Source organism: Anthonomus grandis, chromosome 4 (genome assembly GCF_022605725.1).
Source record: "Anthonomus grandis grandis chromosome 4, icAntGran1.3, whole genome shotgun sequence".
NCBI lineage: Eukaryota > Metazoa > Arthropoda > Insecta > Coleoptera > Curculionidae > Anthonomus > Anthonomus grandis.
The window spans coordinates 20,791,480-20,815,601 of NC_065549.1; the positions used below are offsets into that span (position 1 = coordinate 20,791,480).

General features: G+C 31.4%; 1 protein-coding gene across 2 annotated transcripts; it reads left to right on the plus strand.

Moving 5' to 3' along the window:
• The first annotated feature begins 1,990 nt into the window (after nucleotides 1–1,990).
• Nucleotides 1,991–23,743, plus strand: LOC126735706 (elongator complex protein 3). 2 transcript variants are annotated; one of them, XM_050439779.1, is made up of 9 exons: nucleotides 1,991–2,205; nucleotides 11,824–12,068; nucleotides 12,238–12,471; nucleotides 12,528–12,941; nucleotides 13,136–13,353; nucleotides 20,182–20,412; nucleotides 20,471–20,604; nucleotides 20,659–20,772; nucleotides 23,209–23,743. In XM_050439779.1, exons 1-9 carry the CDS (start codon nucleotides 2,190–2,192, stop codon nucleotides 23,499–23,501), a joined length of 1,899 nt encoding a protein of 632 aa, XP_050295736.1. In that variant the 5' UTR covers nucleotides 1,991–2,189; the 3' UTR covers nucleotides 23,502–23,743. The 2 variants fall into 2 exon arrangements, with proteins under 2 accessions (XP_050295736.1, XP_050295735.1); XM_050439778.1 differs by lacking the exon at nucleotides 1,991–2,205 and adding an exon at nucleotides 2,354–2,390.
• The last annotated feature ends 379 nt before the right edge of the window (nucleotides 23,744–24,122 follow it).

A 24,122-nucleotide genomic window follows, 5' to 3' on the forward strand; every position in this document is an offset into this window, starting at 1 on the left:
GTGTGTCAAAGGCATCTTAGAGTAACAAAGAGCCTGAGAAAATTGAGATGAGGGACAGATTTTTTGGATCAATTAGATCAATAGCAAGCCAGACATAAGGGACTGGTGCAGGAGATGCGTTGTATATGCGTCAAATAAAGCGCGGTAGCGAAATCAGAGGGCTTTGCTATGTCAGTACAACATGGGAAATTCCTTTGAAAGGACTGCTATTGACGATTCTAAGCTGTTTTCCAAATCAGAAGCAGGAAGTAGGTACATTCCCAAATCAGAAGCAGGAAATAAATACATCGTGGTCGATGGACTGGTCTATAGTTTTAGTCTAGTGGTGCACTTATATTGACTTTTGTCGAGTAGCTCACTCATTAAGTTAAATTTATTTAAGTTGAATTAATAGATTTTTTAGATTTCCATTGAATCCATCCTTACAAAAATCTTGGAGGAAAATTTGCCATGTAAGTCCGACTAAAAATGTCACCAATTATCGAGTTTGCTCCAAACACTTTTCTGGTTCTGATTTTAACAACCCTAATAATTCTGTGCGACTTAGATGGGATGCTGGAGTAGAAATGATATTCACATGGAGTAAAAACACAACACCTATTTGTTCAGTTTAAAGAAAATAATGACACATCCAGATTGACACATCCTTCTCAAAAACTGATTTCATTTAGAGAACACTATTTTCACTCAGAGAATTTAGAGAAAATGCTTTGGTTGGTTTCTGAACATTTTTTTAAACACTTTTTTTGTGACCAACATGACATTGTAAGACAAATTGTTCAAGGTAATACTTAATAATTTATAAATATTTAAAGGATATAAATCAAAAGTCAACTTTAAAACCACAACGACAATCTTTAAGTGTTGGTCATTCTAAAAAACAGAAAAAGTGTTGACAATCTGAAATGCCTTTAAAAAAACAAAAATTTTGAATATCCTCAGAAATCAGAAAAATTTAGTTTTTTAACTTTTTAGCTAATGATACTAAGATATTAGTAGGTAATATCTTATTTTTTTAAAGTTGATTCAGCTTTTTGAAAATCGCTGAATTTTAATTATTGCTTAAATATTTTTAAAATACCTTTAAACCTTAAGCTAAATTACCTTTTGATAGTAAATGTTATGCTTTTTACAGTCCTATTTTATTTACTGACCCATAATTAAAATCATGTTAATTGATTAAAGTAACATTATAGAATAATATAGAACAATTTAAAGTATTTTTAGAACCTTAATTGTGATCATAACAACTATAATAATCAATACTTACAATAATAAGACTTATGTATTTCGGATCATTAGGATGAAATACTTATTAGAATAATTAATTTTAACCCTATTAGGATATAATATTGTATACGCAATATACTGCCTTAATCTGTTTTATTATGTTTCATGTTCCATACTTCCTAGAGAAAATCCCACTGACTTGTGACATCTTAATTGTGACTAACCAAAAATCAAAAGTAGTATTTTGCTTTTATTTGCTTAAAAATACCATACCTTATTAATACCATATTACAGTTTATAGTATTTAATTTAGAATATATTGTAACAATTTTTTATGTGTTTTAAAGCCCTTTGTTAAATTTATTTTATTAATTCATTTAAAAATAAAATATTTAAAAGACATTTTAGTTTTGTTTTTTTTTTAATTTGATCCCAAAGCTATCGTGCCAATTTATAATTCTTGGTAAGTATCAATATCTAATTATCTAAAATGTCCTAAATAAGCAATGTCTTGAAACTATTTAAATTATATCTTTCATCACTCATCAGCTGACGCATCAACTTCTGTAATTCTGCAAATTGCTTCAAATTTAAATATCGGGCAATAAATCGGGCTTAAATTTCCCGCCACATGCCACCCAAGATGGTTGCCCCCATCTTTGTCAACAACGTCATAAAGCTGTCAACGGAATTCCTGTCTATTCATTAGGCAACACGCATTTCTCTATATTTGTGTTCTGTGCTCACGAGGATGTTTCGCCACGAACCCAGCTGGCAACCCGCATTTTAAAATTTTATTTTCTATTATTTTGAGGTTATGTAGTTACTATATTTTTGTCTTCTTATTTGTGTACTACTTTTGAATAGAATTTTTTTTTAATAGTTGATATAGCTGGTGACAGAATTATTAAATCTAAGAATTAAATTAACACTTAGCTCCCAAAGAAGTTCAACTAACAATGAAGAAAAAGAACGGTAAGCTTCTCATGTTATATTCTAATTCTTTCAGCAAACTCCAACCAAACAAGAAATTTACTAGAAGGGAGCAAAAGGAGGCACTAGGCAATAATAATTTATTTACATACAAACAGAGAACAAGAGGTTAAAAATAAGATCACAATATTAATATTAAAATACAATGTCCTACAAATATACCAAAGGTACATAAATCATTTAAAGTTTTCTCTAAAGGAGAGTTATACCTTAGTGTAGTGGTACATAATATAGTGGCAACACTAACCATTCTTACTATGAGAGCATTTCCCTAATAATTTGTTCTATAGTATGGTAAACAATAAGAGTGGCAGATACAGTACATTCATTTAATATATTGTATTTGAAAAAAATTATGCAGTAATTTCGAGCAGCAAAAAAAACAAAGAGTCAAAATAAACAAATAACAAAACTAAGCATTGCCATGGAATCTAATTAAGTAGTGATAAATAGGTCTTGGATGCTTAATATGTAATTTAAGACCCAATAATCATTGCTAAAAAATAATCATCAACTAAAAAACATCCTGTAATTCTAAATTAAATTAAGAAAATAGCTTTAAGGTAGTAAACATCTTAAATGCATATTTTTATATAAAAACATTACTTTAACAAGAGATTGTCTATGAAACGTTTTTGCTTTAGCAACTATGGATCAGTAGTGTTATAAACATACAAATATGAAAATTATGCATTTTAAAAGGACGTCAGTAGAAGTGCATTTGAAACAATACATAAAAAGTATCTTACATTTTTGGGCATAACTTAAAGGGACACAACTTACACTTATATATACATTTTAATATAAAATTAATTCATACAAGTATAAATGAGCAATGAAACTTAATTTGATTTAAGGAATATTTTACCTATTACTTTTTAATTATTTTGGTTTTTTTTATGTCATGTATATAAAGAATAAAAACAATAAATCATTGTCGAACAAAGTTTTTTTTTCTCTAATTCATTCAGTTCAAAGCACCCATCAATTGATGTGGTTAAACACTATTGCATAATGAAAAGGATTATTCTTCTCGATATGAGTTCCCAGAATAGTAACAGATATATTTTAATTAAAAATACAAATAGAGGAATTAAATTTTGCGTAATTTTTGGTGTCAAATATTGGTTGTAATAGGCCATTTTTTGGTTATTTGAGTATTGACTTATAGCCTGTAGAGATCAAAACATTGTTAAAATGATCATTTAAAATACATACATTACATAATCGTTTCAGCGATTTATTACCAAGATACAAGATGATTCAAATGTTAAAGTATGTTGAATCATATATTTAAAAAAATCGGCTTTTTTGTATATATAACTCATGTGAGAATTTATGTTTACAATTCTTCTAGTTGAGAAATGCTAAATGTACCTTATTGTTGACTGTATGTCCTTATAAATATAAATGTAAATGTACCCTGTTATCTGATAATTGTTTTAAATAGATAACACATAACACATAAACATAGCAGTTTGCAAAAAAAACCCTCTAAGATACATCTATATCACACTGTGCAACAAGCATTTCTGAAAGTGACTATGATTCTATAATTATAAAGTTGATACCATATTATAAACCCATATTCTAATTTTGAGCATATGTAAGACAAGAAAAGTAGTTTTAGAGTAATAGTTTTTTAAAATATCAATAGTTAAGTAGCAACAATAAATAAAACTTATTAATGTAGTAAAATCTGAAGCAATTTTTACATGGTTGCCAAAACTTAATTTCAATCATAAGTAACCCTCAGATTAGTTGCATCATACACAAACCTCATCAACACAACATTATTTTCTGTATAAATACATTCAATTGTCAATAGTTTTCTAGAAAATTATAAAATAAAGTGTTTTTTAACATTTAAATAAAAGTTATTCACTTTTCACCAATTCTCGACTTTATTAAGATTTACCTGAAGGAAGTCATCTTCAGTATCTCTTTTTGTAAATAATTTTATATCATCTGCAAACTGTAATCTTTGTGTGGATAATAATTCGAAAAGATCATTAATATATAATAAAAAAACAAATGGTCCCAAGTTATATTGAAAGAAGTTGTCCATTTTCTCAAAGAGGCCTAGATTCCAAAATCTAAAGGAGACAACACAAAGTCTCTGTCTCAAAAAAAAGTTTTTTTAAGGATGTGAGTAGTAATATTGATTCCTTACATTATATTCAGCAAGTGTCAGTCCAAGTCTTTTATCTTTCATCCTGTTCATCTCACCGAAGTTAAGGATGCAATTAAAAGCTTAAAAAACCATAAATCATCTGGAGCTGATGGAATATCATCATTACTAGTCTGTTTACTAGCCTCAGCATTGAATGTCTTGGTTTCTGCTATAAACAATTCCTGGAGTAATGGCATTTTTCCTTCATGTTTAAAAGAGGCAGGTTTTGGTTATGGTCTCTCTTCAGAAGGGTGGGGATTATCTAACCTTTCCAAGATAGTTGAAAAGCTTGCAAAAAGCAGAATTTTGTCCTTTTTACAACAAAATAGCATTTTATCTGCAAATCAATTTGGATTTTTAAGTTGGCAAAGGGACTCATGATGCGGTTTTTAGCTTTTTGGAAAATATCTTTGTGTCCTTGAATTCTGGAGAGTCGGCAGCAGCAATATTTTGTGATCTATCTAAGACATTTGATTGTGTAGATCATGGAATACTATTGCTCAAGATCAATAAATATTGTTTGAGGGGTGTGGGATTGCAAAGGCTGGAAACCTATCTATCAAATCATACTCAGAGACTGGCTGGAAACCTATCTATCAAATCATAGTATCCGGGTGTTTGTCTGATTCTAGATCCCTTAAGTCTGGAGTATCTCAAGGTTTAGTGTTAGGGCTACTATTATTTTTGCTGTTTGTAAATAACTTAAGCTCATTGAGACTGCAAAGCAAAGTAGTTCTGAAGATTTTATTGGGGTGGTGTGCTTCAAACATGCTTATGTTTGATGTGGACAAGACTTTTATTATGGAATTTAAGTGTGACATCCAGGGTATGATATTTAGTGATGAGTCCCCCTTCCAAAACAAAGAAAACTGCAAGTTCCTTGGTATTAGTATTGATGGTTGCCTTCGATTCAAAGATCTTATCATAAATCTTAAAATTAAAAGCATTAAAATTATCCTCTGGATGCTTCACAATAAGGATAACAAGTCATGAGCTGGGAGGCATGGTTACACATTCAGTGTACTTTTCTCTTGTTGAGTCTCATCTTCATTATGGCATGCCTTTTTGCGGCTTAAGCAACATTATGAACATTATTTTTATTTGATTTTTATTTGATTTATGTGAACATTATTTTTGTGATTCACAAAAAAGCATTTAAATAGCTGAGTTAAGAGATTCTTCTAAACCCCTCTTCATATATTGAAAATCTTAACTCAATTTTCTCTTTTCTTTCTCAGAAGCAGCTACTCTTATTCATAAAAGGCCTAAATCTTCCTCTAACACTGGTCATATGACTCATCAGATAGATAATTTATCCCTACATCCTCCCTTACCAGAAACTCGAATATATACTTTAGTAAAAAAATTTACAATCCTGTTCCTCTATGTATTAGACAAACATTAGATATTTAAAAATTAAAAAGTTAAAATCGCTTCTAATAACTTAACTTTGAACTGCGGTCTAACATCATAACATCATATTTTGAAATATCTTTTGTCTCTTAAACTTCTTAACTAACTTTTAACTGCTTTTGACAGCAGTTTTACTTATTTATAAGCCTCTTTTGTTATTTCTGTATAATGTGTTTTTTTTTTTTTAATTTTATAGTTTAAAAATATTTCTTAATTCTTCTAGGAATTTGTATTTTTTTAGTTTTTTGGATGCTTTTACACAAGATTTTGTCTTACATAATATAGCAAATTTTCTTTCTTTCTGGCTTTTTTTTCTTTTCTCTTTATCCAAGTTTTTGAACAAAAAATAATTTTTTGAGACTGAGACATTCTATAGTCTCCATTAAGTCTCAAGTTACATTTCCCAAGCAACTTTATATGCATAAGACTTAAATCCTTTATATTTCACAAATTGTTTATGACCCCATCAATAAGATTAAAGCAACTAATTGCTTAGAAAAACCAAAATATATGAGCCTATGAAGAAGTACAAAGTGCAGAAATCAAGGTAAAATACATCAACTTGACCTAATGCTGATACAAATAATCATTTAGGCACACTAGGTTTACTGCACAGCAGCAATTGTTAACAAAAGAAAATTAATTAAATGCTAAGTCTTCTAATTTCACAGGGGAGTATATTTGTATATTCTATTATAAAGAAGTTTGAAAAAGTTTAGAAAATAATACATATGAATTTGAATATAATTTTTAGACCTCTTTTTGAAAACCCAGCCTATTCTTGCACTCTTCCATTTATTGGGCAAGACTGTTGTAGTCAAAATAAAATTAAAAATATGTGAAACCTGCAAGTACGGGCACTCCATCGGTATCAAAAATCAACTTAATGACTTTTATTTATTTATTTGTTACAACTATTAACAATTACAAGGCGCCAGTTACAAATACTAACTTAACCTACCATAAAAAGTACTGAAATATATAATAAAAGGAAATACAAAAATGAGCAAACAAACAATGTACATAAAAACACAGAAATTACTTATACTAATAAAATACAATAACAAATACCTGATTTATCATTATCAGTGCAGTTCTGTTTCACTTTATTTAGTATTATTTTTCTAAACTTATTCAGACTAGTTGAATTAATGTCAAGATTGGAAGCATACATGCCCTTGGCTGGGGTACTCTTTGAAGTTGTTCACCTTTTAAGGTGTAATTAAAAATATGGGTGAATATTTAGGGTGAATGACATACCAGCCCACTTACTGACATGTAATCTGAAGCTATTTAATTCACACCCAACGCCTGACAATAATTCTTTAACTGAATCTGAAGGAAACACTTGAAATCGTCGGCAAACAATAATCCCCTTGCATTCTTAATATTGCAAGTCAGACCGTTGACAGCAGCCAAAAACAGGAGTGGTCCAAAATTGCAGCCCTGTGGAACACCAGAAGTACTTTTAAAGACACATAACTTGGAACCTTTAATTTCAACATATTGAAGCCTACAACTGAGCTATGACTGAATTAGGCACGTAATAGAAGAAGATACATCTAAGTCTGACAAAGATTTCAGTATTGTACACTGCCTCACTCTATCAAATGCTTTCTCCATATCTGTATAGATAATATTAACCTGGGATTTTCCATTAATAGCTTCATGAATATATAGACACAATGAGGTAAGATTAGTGAAAGTTGATTTTGGGCAAGTTGACTTGAAGTAATGCAATCCTATTTCACCAAATAGGTGCTCAAAGATAATCAATTCCAAGACTTCAGAAATAGAGCTCATAATAGTAATTGGACGATAGTTTAAGGCGAATTATTTTAGCAATTTTCCTCCTATCTGTATAAATGAAAGTTCAGAGAATAATATTAAGATATCCTAGCGGCTTCAACAAATGATCACAGCAGCCCTTCAATACATAAACTGAAATGCCCTCGGGACCAATAGCCTTGTTTCCTTTAATTTTGTTGATAGCCTTTATAAACTCATCTTCAGAGACCACTGGACCACAAAAAAAGGACACGGACTTCGCGAAAAAATTCGCGAACCAATCTTCAACCTCTTGAGAACCTGAATAAATGCTGTCCCCAAATGTCATTAATCCATGATATCCGCCGAATCTCTCGAGGATTTCACAAGGGACCAAAACATTCTGGGATTTGTTTGTAACGCAGATTCCACGTCTTAACAATTTTAACTTGGGTAGCAATGAAGCTGTCTTTGATTGCAAACAATACATTACTTATTATTCTACTGCTATCCTTTCTAAAAATAAGTCCGTCGTTAAATCTAAACTCTGCATTACTAATGGAATCATTCGACCATAAACTGATTTTTATATTGATCTATAATATATATTTTTTGTTTCTGCAATAAATAGGTAGAAAATAAAATTTAAAAAACAATGATTTATTAAAGTTGTTTACCAATTTGTCCTAACTGGAAACAACTTAATTTTGGAACACTGACTTTTGAATTTTAGTTTATGGTTTTTTTGACTTGCAAATTTTTGGGAGAACGAAAAGAAAGCATCATCTTAAAAAAAAGCACTAAAATGTTTATTTATGTGAGATAATTTTTATGTGATAGATGTTGATTCATCCTTTTTTGGGAATATGAATTTTTTCAAATTTAAATTTTGTCATGACCATAAAAGAAAGCATCAATCCCCATGAACAGAGTTGGATTGGGTTGGGCAGCCCTTAGACACTTAAATTGAACATATTAAATGCGCGATAATTATGGTTTGTGATGATGTATTTAAGGAATGTGTAGTGAGTATTTAGGGAGGGTTAAAATACAATATTCAGTTAAATTTTTTATATAGTAATATGAACATTGAGCAGTAGACATTTCACTTATGAGTAATTCCTTGTGAAAATCAGAATTTACCTGTGATTTATGTTAATAACTGTAAACTTTTACTTAAACCTTAAGAAATCGCGACATTGCCAATATTAATTTTTTTTTCAAATTCAAAAGTGCTTAGTTGAAAAATTAAAAATTCTGTGGTCAAAGCGAAATTGTCATAAAAGTGAACAGAACCATTAAATACATACAAAACCACAGTTATATAAAAACAATTCAAAATAATAATATAAATGTAAAGAATTTAAAAGTACAAACACTGATATTAAACATGATTACATTAACAGACAAATATCACAATAAAAGCAAAATAATTATAAGTAATAAATAAGTCAAATGTTAAAATGCATCCAGGTAGAATTCTTTCATACTGTAATAAGCCCTACCCAATATAAAAATCTTAAAGGAGGAAGGTATCATCTTTTTATTTATTAGTTGTTTGCTGCTGCAATTATTTTTTCATGAACCTGTTTTGAACCTGATATTTTAAAGATATAAGAAGAGGGACATCAATATTTCATACAAATTTACGATTACGATTTGGTTTTTGATCATTATTTAAATCCAGCTATTATGTACCTAAAGAAAGTGCAGAGTAGTTGAACCTTTAATAACATTAATAAATTAAGGTATAAGTTCCAATATATTTTTCAATTTTTTTTTCAAAAACAGCAAAAATAGTACCACTTTTCAAAAATAAGGTCATTTAAGATAAGTTAAGCAATAATGAATACAAATATAAACTAATTAGGTTTGTTAAGTTATTTTATTTGTGTGATGAGGGTAAATAAGTTCGAAACATTAATTAGATAATTTTTTTGAGTTATTCTATTGCAAGTAAATTTTAAAGCTTATTACAGCGCAATTTAAGAAAAATCTTGTTTCTTTTTCTGATTATATTTCAAGCCGCAGAGTAAAATAAATTATACTTTTAGATGGCCACTTTGATTATTAAAAAATGTTGAATTTAGTGTTATCAGATTTCTTGGTAAATGGTTGAATATTTTCTTGCTTTCATATGTAAGTGACTTTTTTACCAGTGCAGATCTTGGAAGCGTTAAAAGGTGATTTTGCTGCGTGTTGTGATGAGTGACAGGACCCTTGAGTGCAAAACGATTTTTAAAAATAAGAGTAGATGCTTCTGATATGAATAAAGATGTAAGAGTTAACATTTTGAGATCAATAAGTGTGTACAAGACTTTTTTAAAATTTATTCCAATACTAAAACGAACAGCTTTCTTTTAAATCATAAAAACCATATTTAAAAGTCCCGTATTGACAACACTCCAGAATGGCATTTCATACCTGAGGTGCAACTCAAATAATGAGAAATAGACTGTCTGTGCCAGCTGATCCCAATTCCTCCCTTACAATCTATATAACAAAATATTCTGATAAAAAGCTTTCTACTTAAGGTTAGTAATATGGTTTCAAAGCATAATTCTTGATCAATCAGAATGCCCAGAAACTTAGTTACTTTAACCTTCTGCAAGGGATTATCATTTAAGAGCAGAGCTGCTATGTCACACCTAAATCCAACAATAGGTCTTTTGCTTTGATTTAGACAGAGACGATTAAATATGCCATTCATTAAATCTTCTTCCATTGATAATCTAATCAACCATTAATTAATAATGTTCATGTCATATTCCATGGCTTGCTGCAACCTTTCCACCGCCTTATCTCGCTATAATATCGATGTATCATCCGCAAACATAGTGAATTCTTTATAGATATTAAGCTCAATAAGGCTATACTAAAAACAAGATTGGCTCCAGAACGGATCGCTGTGGGACTTCGCATCCCTGAAGTTATATCCCCGTTAATAATTGATATATTGGAGTTTTTGCATTGCTGTGTTTTGAAAATTAACATCATTTGTATTCAATTCATCCAGATTTTTTTTGTTTTAAAATGTTCTATACATCATTTTTGTACCCTTTCTATTGAAAAAAATTCTTTTGAAAAATCATTACATTTTAAAGGTTTATTTTTTCTGATTCTTAATGCTTTTTGCATGAATAATGAGATGGCTGATCAGCTGAAGTGTACTTAAGACATCGTCTTGCCAATAAAAACTTATTAGAGCCCAGATATCTTTATTTACAAACGTTTCACAATCTTGTCATACCTGACCTACATAAAATTTATTAAAAAAATATTATAAGCTAAGGAACATCCTGTATGCAAACAATTCTTATACAGTTTTATAGGAAGCGAAATTAATGTTATACTCAAATGGTGTTTATTAAATTATATACTGTTAATGTAACTTGTCCATTGTAAAATTTTGCAGAAATAATAATCTTTCATGTCAAGCTTAATTTCAGCTTTACCATAAAGTTTTAAAATGGAACCTTCAGCCCAATCTGCCTGACAATGCCTATAATTTTAAAGTAGAAAGTTGGTGTCAAAGAACTGATCTCTTATCATGTGAAAAGGTTCTTTTTACAAATAGATTATCATACATCTTTGAATGAAATTAGTAGATCTATTAGTAGAATATGTAATAAATTCTGCCAAGGAATGCTTAACTCGGTCATGGTCAACTTACATTAGTCAAAAACAGAATATTTAAAAAAACTTAGCATAGATAAACTTTTACAAACTCATATAACCTTCATTCTTCGTCCTAAATATGACAAAAATTATAAAAATGCTGGCTTAGCATTTAAAAAAAAATAACTTTAACAATTTTATTTATCTGTTATTATTTCCTATAAAAAAATAAGCTTTCTTAAATATGGAAACATGCGATTATTTATTTAAATATAAAATATAATGACAGGAAAAAATGTGAACATTGTAAAAAGAAAAAAACAATAATTTTCATAAAAGGTTTATTGTCTTAAGTACCACCTTACCAGAACACTCTGTATTTAGTCTTAATTTTAATAGCTATATTAATTAAACATATCTGTATCAAATTCGCCTTAAACACTGCAGATACCAGTAAAGCTGTGCTAAATAAAAAAACTGTAAATTTTTGAAAAATTGAGTTATATTCACCACATGAACAGTTATAGGCATCAGGGGCTACTGATGTCTTTAACCCATTTTGACCAAATTTTGTAGCTATCTTATTTAGAAAATATTACATTTACCCTTATTTAAATTTAATTTTTCAGATTATAGCCATTTTACAATTGAAGAGAAAAAAGTAATGACTGTTGCTGAAGTCGTCCAGGAATTGATAAAGGCACATGGGGCAAAACGAAATGTTAACCTCAATGCATTGAAACACAAAGTGGCTTCAAAATATGGCCTAGCTACATCTCCCAGGCTTGTTGATATCATTGCTGCAGTACCACAGGATTATAAAAAAATTTTGGTTCCAAAACTTCTGGCTAAACCTATTAGAACTGCTAGTGGGGTAAGTAATAAATTTTGATTTGTCTATAGATAATTAATAAATTATTTGTGATGTTTTTTAACTTATAAGCAATGTGTATTTGTCCACTATATTTTTTACATGTAAAGAATAAAGCTGTTCAAAAATATAGAAATTATATATTTTTTTTAAATAATATATTTCTTGTTAGATAGCAGTAGTAGCCGTTATGTGTAAACCACATAGATGCCCTCATATTAATATGACTGGCAATATATGCGTTTATTGCCCTGGTGGTCCTGATTCTGATTTTGAGTATTCCACTCAAAGTTATACTGGATATGAACCAACTTCTATGAGAGCCATACGAGCTCGATATGATCCTTATTTACAAACCAGACATAGAGTGGAACAGCTAAAACAATTGGGGCATTCTGTTGACAAAGTAGGTGATAAAAGTAAATTCTGAAAATATGGTTTCTTAAATGCTTTATCTTGCAGGTCGAATTTATTGTAATGGGTGGTACTTTTATGAGCCTTCCTGAAGACTACAGAGATTATTTTATTAGAAACCTTCATGACGCCTTATCTGGCCATAAAAGTTCTTCAGTTGATGAAGCTGTCATGTATTCGGAAAGGTCCAATGCCAAATGTATTGGAATTACTATAGAAACTAGACCGGATTACTGTTTGCAGAGGCATCTGTCTGATATGCTAAAATATGGATGTACACGACTTGAAATTGGTGTTCAGTCAGTATATGAAGACGTCGCTCTTGATACCAATAGAGGGCATACTGTCAAAGCGGTATGTGAGACTTTTCATTTGGCCAAAGATGCTGGCTTTAAAGTTGTCGCTCATATGATGCCCGACTTGCCTAATGTGGATTTAGAAAGGGATATTGAACAGTTTATCGTAAGTTTCTTAAACAATTTTGCCAGTTATAGGATTTTTATTAATGACAGTTAAAACATTTAAATTTTTAATTTATATGTTACCTGAGATTCTTTAATTATTACATCCCAAATGCGAAATTCAAAATTTTATATTTTTACGTTTGTGCATAAAGAAAGAACATATGAAATTTACATAAGGTGGGTTACTTTTAGGAGTTCTTTGAAAGTCCATCATTCAGAGCAGATGGTTTAAAGATCTACCCAACATTGGTTATCAGAGGAACTGGACTTTATGAATTGTGGAAAACTGGCAGATACAAGAGCTACTCACCCTCTGTATTAGTAGATCTTATTGCTAAAATCTTGGCCCTTGTTCCGCCATGGACTAGAGTCTATAGGGTCCAGAGAGATATCCCAATGCCTCTTGTCACGTAAGTAAAAATTTACAACATTTATGAAAAGAGTATATACTATTAATATTTTATATAAGTTAACTAAGATTCATACATTTTTAACTTACATACATTATTGAACTTGAGATGGTTTTGAATTCAAACTTAGACGAGAACAAATTGTGATTTTCTAATTGTAAAAGAATTGTGTGGGGCTCAACGCCTTTGTTTTAATGCATCTGGAACAAACATATAAACGAAAAGTAAATGCGTGGTCGATGATGCTATCTTTTTAAAAGAATTTCTTTTACAAAAGGGAGCAATTCTACAGAGAGATCTGTCAGAGGCTGATATGTCTAAGTCTTGTTGCCCTCTTTGTTGTATTCTCAGCTCGTGTTATTTATTTTTATGCATTGGAGAGAGTAATTGACGCTGGTAGGAATTATCAGTTAAACTTGCATGTGCCTCACTCAAAAATGCTCAAGCAATTTTTTATCCATAGTGACAGTGGTAGTCTTAGGCTTACTGCCTTACAAGCTTGATTGCAACTGGTAAGCTGCTATTTTATGATTTGCTATTTTGTGTTTTATATGTTTTTAAAAATCAGAAAGTTGTAATATGTTTTTAAATATAACAATCATAGTTCCGATATATCTAATTTTTCTTAATGCATTGTCAGTAACAAATTTTTACTTTGAATAATAAAGGTTCTTTTGAATTTCAAAATTTATTAGTATGTTATCCGATGAAAGAAAGAAAGAAAGGCATAAAAATGCATAGATGTATATTCATCTTATAAAAACATATTAATGTATAATACATATTAATGTAATGTAAATCAATACTTGTATTCAAGTATACCTATAGTGAAACACCTATATTTTGCCATTTTGTAGATGTAGCAACTTCTAAGATGTTCAATGTACTAGTTGTCAGAAGTATTTGTTTATCTCACAGAAATAATAAATTTATGAACTACATCTATTTATAACTATGAAAAAAGAGAGCCTGAAAAAAGAAAAGCATTCCTATCCAATTTTATTTCTAAAAAAGTATTATATTAAATATTTTACAAGCCATGACCATTAGGCTTTGTTGTACTGCAGTGTGATTAACCTAACCTATAAATTAGATATATTATCTTTAAGCAGTTAATTTGGATTTTGTAAGTGGAAAGGTGTCATATAGTGGATGAGGATCTAAGATTTTATGAACATGTACGGATTTTATGCTCTTAATTTAATTTACAACAACCGACAATTGTTAAACTTTCCATTAAAAAATATGTTGTGTGATGTTGTTGAGCCTTTTTATATCGCATTTTAATTATTGTGACTTTCTGTACGGGTCTTGTCTAACTGCAGAAGGTCAATAAAAAAATTCAAAAAGTACAAAAGCAAGCTGTAGGGTTTTATATGGAATACGTACGGCTGAATATGGAAAACCGAAGAACACGCCATTTTTTAAAATTCGTTCATAAATTGCTTACGAAACCAGAAGTATCTCAACTTCTTAAATTCAAATTTTTACCACGCATAGCAATTCACAGTGTTAATGTTAGATCACGCCATGCTTTTACTATACCACAATATAAAACAGCCATGTTTCCCATACCCGACAATTTCAAAATTTTTACTATAAATAAATTTAAATCTCGACAATTTCTAATGCACAGTCAAGTGTGAACATACAAGAAAATTCTGAGTGGTAACCTGCGCGGCTTGCCTTCAATGCTTTTGCTGCGACTGAGGAGGTACGATTGTAACATAGGTACAGTCATGAACCGACGGAGTATATATTTTTTTTTTGTTGAAAAATAGTTATACAACATAATAATATGTCAATATAGCGCGTGATTAAATATTTTATCTTAGGTGAACCTTAAATGGGTTGAATAAGATACTTTTTTGGAAATTAAAGGTTAATAAAAGCGTTTTTATTTATTTATATAATATTTTTTGTATGAAGCTGTTTAATTTGAAATTCTTTAGCTTTATTAGAAATAAATAATATGAAGTGTTGCTTTCTTAAATATTCAATTTTGTATCCTCGCATACCGATGGTCGCTTTTGTCTAGGGGATATATCTTACTTGTCCATGAACTTTGATGTGCTCCTCAATTTTACTTACAGTATTACAGTAAATCGGGATGAGTTTCTCAAAATGGCGCCACAGCTTCATTTTGAGTTCGCATCTGGTTTACAAACCCAATCATCATTAGGATTTCGGTTTTTAAAGTACGGCTTTCTGTTAAGTACGGTATTTTGGCGTAAGTAAATAATATACTGCGTAATAACTAACACTTTCCTAATAATAATAATCCATTCTTTAATTCGATTTATGTCACAAAAATCTGTTTATTTTTTACTTCAGCTGCCCAATCTGGGTTAGACGCTGTTGGCAGCCGCCCACTCTGGGTCAGACGCTGTCTTTTGCCTGTTTGGTCCGCGGGAGGTATTTGATTTCCCTCCTACCACTCATATCTGAGAGGCTTTCCCCTATCCGCCACCTGGGGTCGCGCCCTCTGGGGGTTTCAGGCTCCCCCGAGGAGAAAAAGAAAACAACATCGAAAATAGATAAACTTAAAAATTGCAACCTATAACACCAGAACACTACTGTCCGAAGAGAAGCTTACCGAAATAGAACTAGAACTAAGCAAAATCACATGGGATATAGTGGGACTCAGGGAGGTTAGAAGACAAGGAGAAAGTTTACAGACGTTAAAGTCTGGGAATGTTTTCTATTACTATGGAAAAGAGCAGTGGGTGGAGTTGTTTTCTACTAGTTTTCTGGTAAACAGAAAACTAGTAGAAAATATTGTGGAAATAAAAGCAATGTCGACGAGAGTTTTTAAAACTCAACAAGCGATATACCAACGATATACCAACATCAGAACACAGTGAAGAAGAGATGGACATATTCTACGACGACGTTATTGAGGCTTTCAAACAAGCTCACTGTCATTTTACCATTTTATGTGGCGACTTTTACGCCAACATTGGACTAAAATTAGATCCAATAGAGTCCGCTTTAGGAAATTTTGGCAGCCCAGGAAGAAATGACCGTGGTGAAATGCTACTAAATTACCTACTGGAGAAAAACTTATTCCAAATGAACAGCTCCACAAAAAAACCGCATAGACGATGGACATGGAAAAGCCCAGATAGGAAAACTCTAAACGAAATAGACTATATAATTTCGAACAAAAAACGTATAGTTAAAGATGTTACCGTATTAAATAGCTTCACAACAGGAAGTGGTCATCGAATAATGAGGGCTAAGATAGAGATCCACGTCGGTAAAGAAAGGATCAAACTAACCAGAGATACCAAAACCAAATCATCGACCCCACCAAAGGATAAAGGCGCATTTGAAAAATAAATTTCTAAATCACTTCTAATTAAAATACCCACCAACGATATAAACAACCTAAATAGTAAAATAATTTCAACAATAACGGAAGCTTAAGCTAAATTTCATATAAAGCTACATAGAGAAGAAAAAATCAGAACTATTAATAGAGAGGTGTCAAAAGCCATTAGGAGGGACTTGCAAAACTACGAGAACCAGAAAGTTGTGCAGACAATTGAGCAGAATAAAAGCATGAAGGTGTTAAGAAGGAAATAAACAAATGATAAAAAAGAAATCCTTAAGCTTAGAGACAAAAATGGGCAACAAATATCAGACAGAGAAGAGATGTTACGTATAGTAGAAGGGTTCTATGAAGCACTATAGGCAAATCAAATACCTATAGATCTATCAGAACACACAACACTTAAATATTAAACCAAGGCTTAGAAGACATTCCTGATATCACATGCGACATGCTCTAAAGAAAATGAAGGATAACAAAGCCCCTGGAGAGGATAAAGTTGTTATAGATGCCATTAAACTGGGAGGAAACGTGTTAATAAATAAAATAAAAAATCTCTTTACTTTGTGCCTACAGACCCAGGATATTCCCATGTCCTGGAACAACTCATTAATGATCCTCCTCCATACAAAAAGTGATAATACAGACTTATAAAAAAGACTTAAAACTATAGACCCATAAGCCTGTAGCGTTTTATTTTTCTATTTCTTATGTTCATTAACGCTCCATTGATATTTCATTAATTTCAATAATTATATTAATAATTTCAGTCAACCTCTTTTATCGATATTTCTTTAAATTCTCTAAAAACTAAGTGGCGCCCTGTTATTTAATAGTTATAATCAAGTTTAGATTTTTTAATAGCCAGTCATAAGTGAACCTTCGAACAATCCCAAGCCTCCAATAATTCTGAGCTACCGTCCGCAAACTCTTGGCAAAATAGTAACACTGTAAAGTTAACGCCGCAAGCCTTCTAAATCATCTGTACAAACTCTTCACTCGTATTATCACCAACAGACTGGAAAGGAAATTTGATTTCTGCCAGCCGAGAGAACAAGCTGGCTTCCGCTCTGGATATGGAACAAACGATCATTTACAATGCCTTAAGATCTTAATAGAAAAAACGGTGGAATACATTAAACCTCTTGTCCTTGATTTCCAAAAAGCATTCGACACGGTAGAATTAACTTCAATCCTTAGAACATTGAGAGACTGCAGAATCGATTACAGATACTCCAAAATCATACAACAGATCTATGAAAATGCAACAACAACGGTGAAACTATATATTATCACAAAGAAAATAAAAAGGGGAATCAGGCAAAGAGATACGATGTCTCCAAAACCGTTTACTGCAGTCTTAGAACATGCATTTAAAACTTTGGAATGGGGTGACAAGGGTGTGAACATAGATGGTGAAAAGCTAAACCACCTTCGCTTTGCCGATGACATAGTACTTATACCCGACGATTTGAAAGACGCTAAAGAAACGCTGGAACAACTACAACGCGCTTCCAAAAACTTTTAAACCAACGTCCCGTGGTTTAAAAATAAACTATAACAAGACCAAAATTATGACAAACTTGGTACCTACTGTTTCAATCAGACTGGAAAACACCGAAATTGAGATCGTGGATAAGTACGTTTACCTCGGACACGAAACAAGAATTGGCAGAGATAACCAGACTACCGAACTGCTGAGAAGGATATCACTGGGTTGGACCGCGTTTGGTAAGCTAACTCAGTGATATATTTAAAAATTATGTTCCAGTTCACTTTAAAAGAAGAGCATTTAATCAGTGTGTACTTCCAGTTTTGACGCATGGCGTAGAAACACTAAGTCTCACTAAACTAAGTATGAGAAAACTACTAATAACACAACGTAAAATGGAGAGTTCTATGCTTGGTGTGAGGTTGAGAGATAGGGTTAGAAACGAAGAAATACGCAGAAGAACTGGCGTCGAGGATATTGTAACACGCATCGCAAAACTTAAGTGGAAATGGGCCGGTCATATTGCGAGACGGCAGATGGACTAAGAGAATTTCGGAATGGAGACCAAGATCGGACAAACGAAATAGGGGAAGACCACCAACTCGATGGACGGACGACCTCGAAAGAATTACCAGTAAATGGCTTGCAACTGCACAAGATAAAAGGACACGGAGACTTATGTAGGTGGCCTATGTTCAACAATGGACGCGTTTGGCTGGATGATGATGAAAAAACTAACCTAGCCCTAAGGTTACTGGTTATTTAACATCTGTTCATCGGTGGCACTTGACCGTGTTTGTTTATTTGTAAATATATATGTATATCGTAGAAGTGATATGTTATTAAAGAAAAAAGTTATTGTCTATTATGTGTGATTTATGTTATGTTTGTTTAAAGTATAATCACATATTTGCCATCTACATATATTATTCTGTTGCCATTAGTATATATGCAATCGACAAAAAAGCTTCTTCACAGTAAACAGCCTTGAAAAAGACGTAAATAAACGTCGAAACGTCGGCACCTTTTCAAAAAAAGGAGTTTTTGATTTCTTGATCCTTAACCTGCGAACTCCATCTACGGTCCTTATTAAGGACGCTACTTTTAGTCAGTTTTTTATATTATAATTTAAGGTACTTTTTTGTGTATTTACTAAATTAAATAGATTTGTGCTAGCCCAGATGCGTATACGATAGCTATAAAGCTTGGTAAATTCTTCTCAAAATTTATGAAGCATAACTTAACCTAATATTTTTTTTCAATTAAATATATTGCCATCGAAAACATTGTTTCCTTGGTAAAAATAATGTTTCCTAAAAAGTGATAACTAGCATTCAGGTCTCTAATAGGTTTATTTTAGGAACATTTAAAATTTCATGAAATCATATCGAGTATTTTAAAAGTTATTAACAAAAACATGAGTTTCAGAGTATTCTTTCGTCCTTTAGGGGCTTTTAATTCTAGGAAGGGGCTAAAGGAAAACTTTTTATTGAAACTCTGCTTTTTTTCTTAGAAACTCTTTAAATCCAGGAGATTGTCCACATAACTGCGACTTCTCTGTATAAGTGGATTGTATTCATTGTACTTCGGCTATATTGTTAATAAACTATTATAATAGAATTAAAAAAATAAATTGAAGCGCATTTGTTAATTTTTTGACAGACTATATTTCTTCTCCTTTAGAAAAAGCCAATATACTTTTGTTTTAAAAGTTTTTTTTTTCAATATTTATGGAAATCTCTGAAGGCATAAGTTTGAATTAACTCTGAATGTTAAAAAATTTATAAAATGAGTTTTACTATTCTTTGGCGAAATTTGCAGTCTTAATTGTAGTCGTATATTTATGGATCAATCTGTTTATTATTTTTTCTTTTAACCATTAAATAACATCTCTATTCGTTTTGTTTCGGAAACCAATGTTTTTTTTTTACAAAAGATTTTTATGTTTTTTCAATGTTAATTTTGATACATTATCTTACAGTACTTGGTCATATATTTTTAGTTCTGGAGTAGAGCACGGAAATCTAAGAGAACTGGCATTAGATCGAATGAAAGATTTGGGACTTAAATGTCGCGATGTTCGCACCAGAGAAGTGGGAATTACCGAGATTCACGAAAAAGTTAGACCAAACGATGTTGAGCCTGTTAGACGCGATTACTGGGCAAACGGCGGCTGGGAGACGTTTTTGAGTTATGAAGATCCGGAACAGGACATCTTGATCGGTTTGCTAAGGTCATACTTTTTTTTTTGCTTTATTTGAAATATAGAAAAAAATTAAAATTTTATTTAGGCTGAGGAAGTGTTCTGAAGAGATGACCTTCAGACCAGAGCTGCAAGGTGGTTGCTCTGTTATTAGAGAACTACATGTCTACGGTAGCGTGGTTCCAGTTAGTGGACGAGATGACGATAAATTTCAACATCAAGGTTTGCTTTTGTTTCGTTGGTAAAGAATGAAATAATAATGTATTTTTTTTATAGGTTTTGGTGTTTCACTAATGCACTGGGCCGAGACTATCGCCATCAAAGAGCACCGTAATACGAAAATTGCAGTTATATCTGGAGTTGGAACCAGAAACTATTATAGAAAGCTTGGTAAGTGCTAAGAATTATTTACTCGGTTAATATTATTTACTACTTACGGGAATACTGGTTAGATTTTAACCAGTTCAGTAACAAAGTGGACCATTGCGAAATATTTCCCAGTTTATTAGTTTTGGGTGAAATATGATCTTGAGATCATGTTAGTCATATATCTTAGTGCAACTTCCATTCACTCACTCAATTATGCCTTGTCACTTTAGCTATCCCCGTGAATAATTCTAATATTCAAAAAAGAAATAGTTTATATAATCTGGTTAATAGTAATAATTAATAATAGAATAATACGGAGGAAGTCTGAGGACAGTATGACTATACTTTTTCGCTATGTTATCTACTACATACTGCTTTTCCCATGATTTGGTATTTACAACTTCCAATAATTATTTCTTTGTATAAGATTCGTGAAAATAGAGATCATGTTTTAATAAAAATGTCAATTGCCAATTTATGTGAAGATGTGGGAGTTTTTCAGAAAGCCTTGAATGGTATGGTGCATTATCCATTACAATTGCACTGTTTTATCTTAAACTTAAATCCAAGTTTTATCAGGTATCTCCGCAAGGTTGAGACTGAGCAATGTTTGTCCCTTGCCGATAAGGTGTCCTTAACCATCTCTATGGTCGGAGCCTCATTGTTTTTGTATTTAGAATACACAACTCCCCTTAGCAGTTTCGCAATATCCGTGTCATTAGCAATATCCCTTTGATGGTCCTGCATCTTTTCTTTTTTTTTGTAAAAAAGGATTAAACTTTTTTTCTAAAAATAGCATATTGTTTTATAGAGAACGCTGTTTTTTGCAAAGCACTAAAATCATTTGTGAACTGAGGATCATTCCTTAGATTGTTATAGACATTTAAACAAATTTGTTTGGCATTCGTACTTAAACAATTACGTTTTAAAATTGCTTGATTTTCCCCTGTAGCTTCTACTTCCCTTGCTTCTTCCTCAACACTAGAAAATGAACTATCAGAACTATCTGAGTCTAAATTACCGTCCAAACCACTCTCCAAATTGTTTTTATCGTAAATGTTATTGTGCACCCAAGGTCTCCATAAGCCTGCACAAACACTTTTCTCTTCATTTACTAAATTTTCCTGTCTATGTTCCCAGGGTCAAAACATTTGAAGGTCTTTAGGTACAATACCAAAAGAAATCCACAAACACAAATAAAAAAACACACTTCCTCACAGTCTAAATCTAAATTCTCCACTTTCATAAACGTATAAAAAGCAAAACCCAGGTCAGGACTGACAAACAATAAATCACCAAATTTCGTATTAAAATTTCGACATTTCGTATTATAGGGTGGGGTTGTGTTGGTTCTTGTTTCGCCTTCTCCTTCTGTCCATCTGATCGATCGCTACTGCCCTGCATTTTTACTCATGCTGTGAGTAGGCTTTCTCACTCATGCTGTGATTAGGCTTGGAGTAATGGTTGGTACAATCGAGAAGAAGTCCTATTTGTCAACAAAAATAATAAAAACAAATATTTTGTATTTTTATATTGTAATATGGATTGTGACAAATAAAACCATTTTGAATTTGATTGTTTGGGCATTTAAAAAAACATCAATAAAAATGGTCCTATAGGATTGTCTTTCAGAATACCTGCCCAAACATTTAATTTTTGAGGATACTGAGTACGATATTCAAAGCTTCCATGTTCAATTTCTTGTGACCAATAAGAATGGAACGGTTGTGTTTACCATATAATGAGAAAGATGATTAATCTGTGTTAGCTTTTCCATAACGATTTCACAAAATTCTATTTATCGCCATTGATTATCGGGAAATATCTCATGAGTTTTGGAGTATTTAAAATATTTGGAGCCATATTTTCCAATTTTAGATACAGTTGAATTTGAAATATGCAATTCCTGCCAACTTCTGTTTGATCCAATTCTAGGGCACTCCTAACCATTTTATCCCGGCATTTTTTTTCTGAACACTTTCGACTGTTCTTGTTTCTTGCAGTCAATGAGGCAGAAACATTTCTAAATATTTCTAAATATTAAAATATATTTCTAAATATAAAACCATTTCTCAATAGTTGCAATAACATTTAAAAAGGCTTTTTGCATAAGGTCTATTGTCAAATGCGATTGCAAATAAATCCGTACATTCTGTGCATGAAGTACCACCATAATACCATTTGATTTTTTGAACCCTTTCGAGAGTACTATTTTTTTTGTATACAGTAGTACAGCCAAGGCGAACTAAAATAACGCTTTTAGTCTCAACAGCAGTGCAGTCATACAGCAAATAATGCCGTACTTGGGCGCTGAACAGGCACGGGCTATTTTCGGCCAGCGTCCGTCGCTCGATAAGTAATACAAAGTCGACCAACCTGTCTATGTGCATTAGTTTGAGTTTTACTACTTATTTTCTTTTTCTATTGATTTGTTTTAATCACTTTTTTAAATTCTAGGGTATGAATTAGAAGGACCCTACATGGTAAAATCTCTTAAACGAGATGAATATATAAGTTCTCAGCAATATTATGACCAGGCTAATGTGGATAATTTGGATATGCCAGCTGACTATAAGGGAGACTTCAAATTGATGTTTGATGACAATGCCGAGGATATAAAATGGATAAAAGAGTGGGATGCGAAAAATCGCGCAGCAACGGAAGAAAGTTATGTTCACCCAAAAGTAGATTTAGATATAGATGAGGAATTTCTCAAAAAGTTTGAGGAATGTAAAGTTTTTGTTTACTAATCTCATAATCACTAGTTAAGTATCAATGCTGTAATATAATATAATTTGGTTTGTTTCCGCAAACATGTTAAAAACTTGGCACTTATATGGATGAATATTCTATAGTGGTGGCCAAACAGATTTTTTTATCAAGATAAATTGTCTATTATAGAAAATCTAACGCGTTACATAGTTTTATAATATAAACCGTATATGCAAGCTTGAAATGCTCTGATAATTGTAATATATTTTTCTAGAGTTAGCATGAAAATTGTTTTATTTCATTTATTCGTCTGTGGACATCTAGTATTTTTTAAAATAAGTAATGTAATATTTTTTTAAACATTTATTTTCCAAACCTAGATAATGTTTTAAACGGCAAGCAGGAAATAAAACTTGGTATTAAACAAAAAACAGTTTTGGATTTTTTATAGCATGTATAATAATTTCCTTTTAAAATTTTATTTTATCAAAGAGGACTTAGTGCGAACATTAAAAAAATTAATGTAACAAAATGGTTCAATATTACACTTAAATGTAATATCGACGAAGAAAGAATAAATTTAAAAAATATGGTAAATTTGCGATCAAACAATACTTTTACAATATATACGTTTTTTTAATATATCCGACATTATTTGA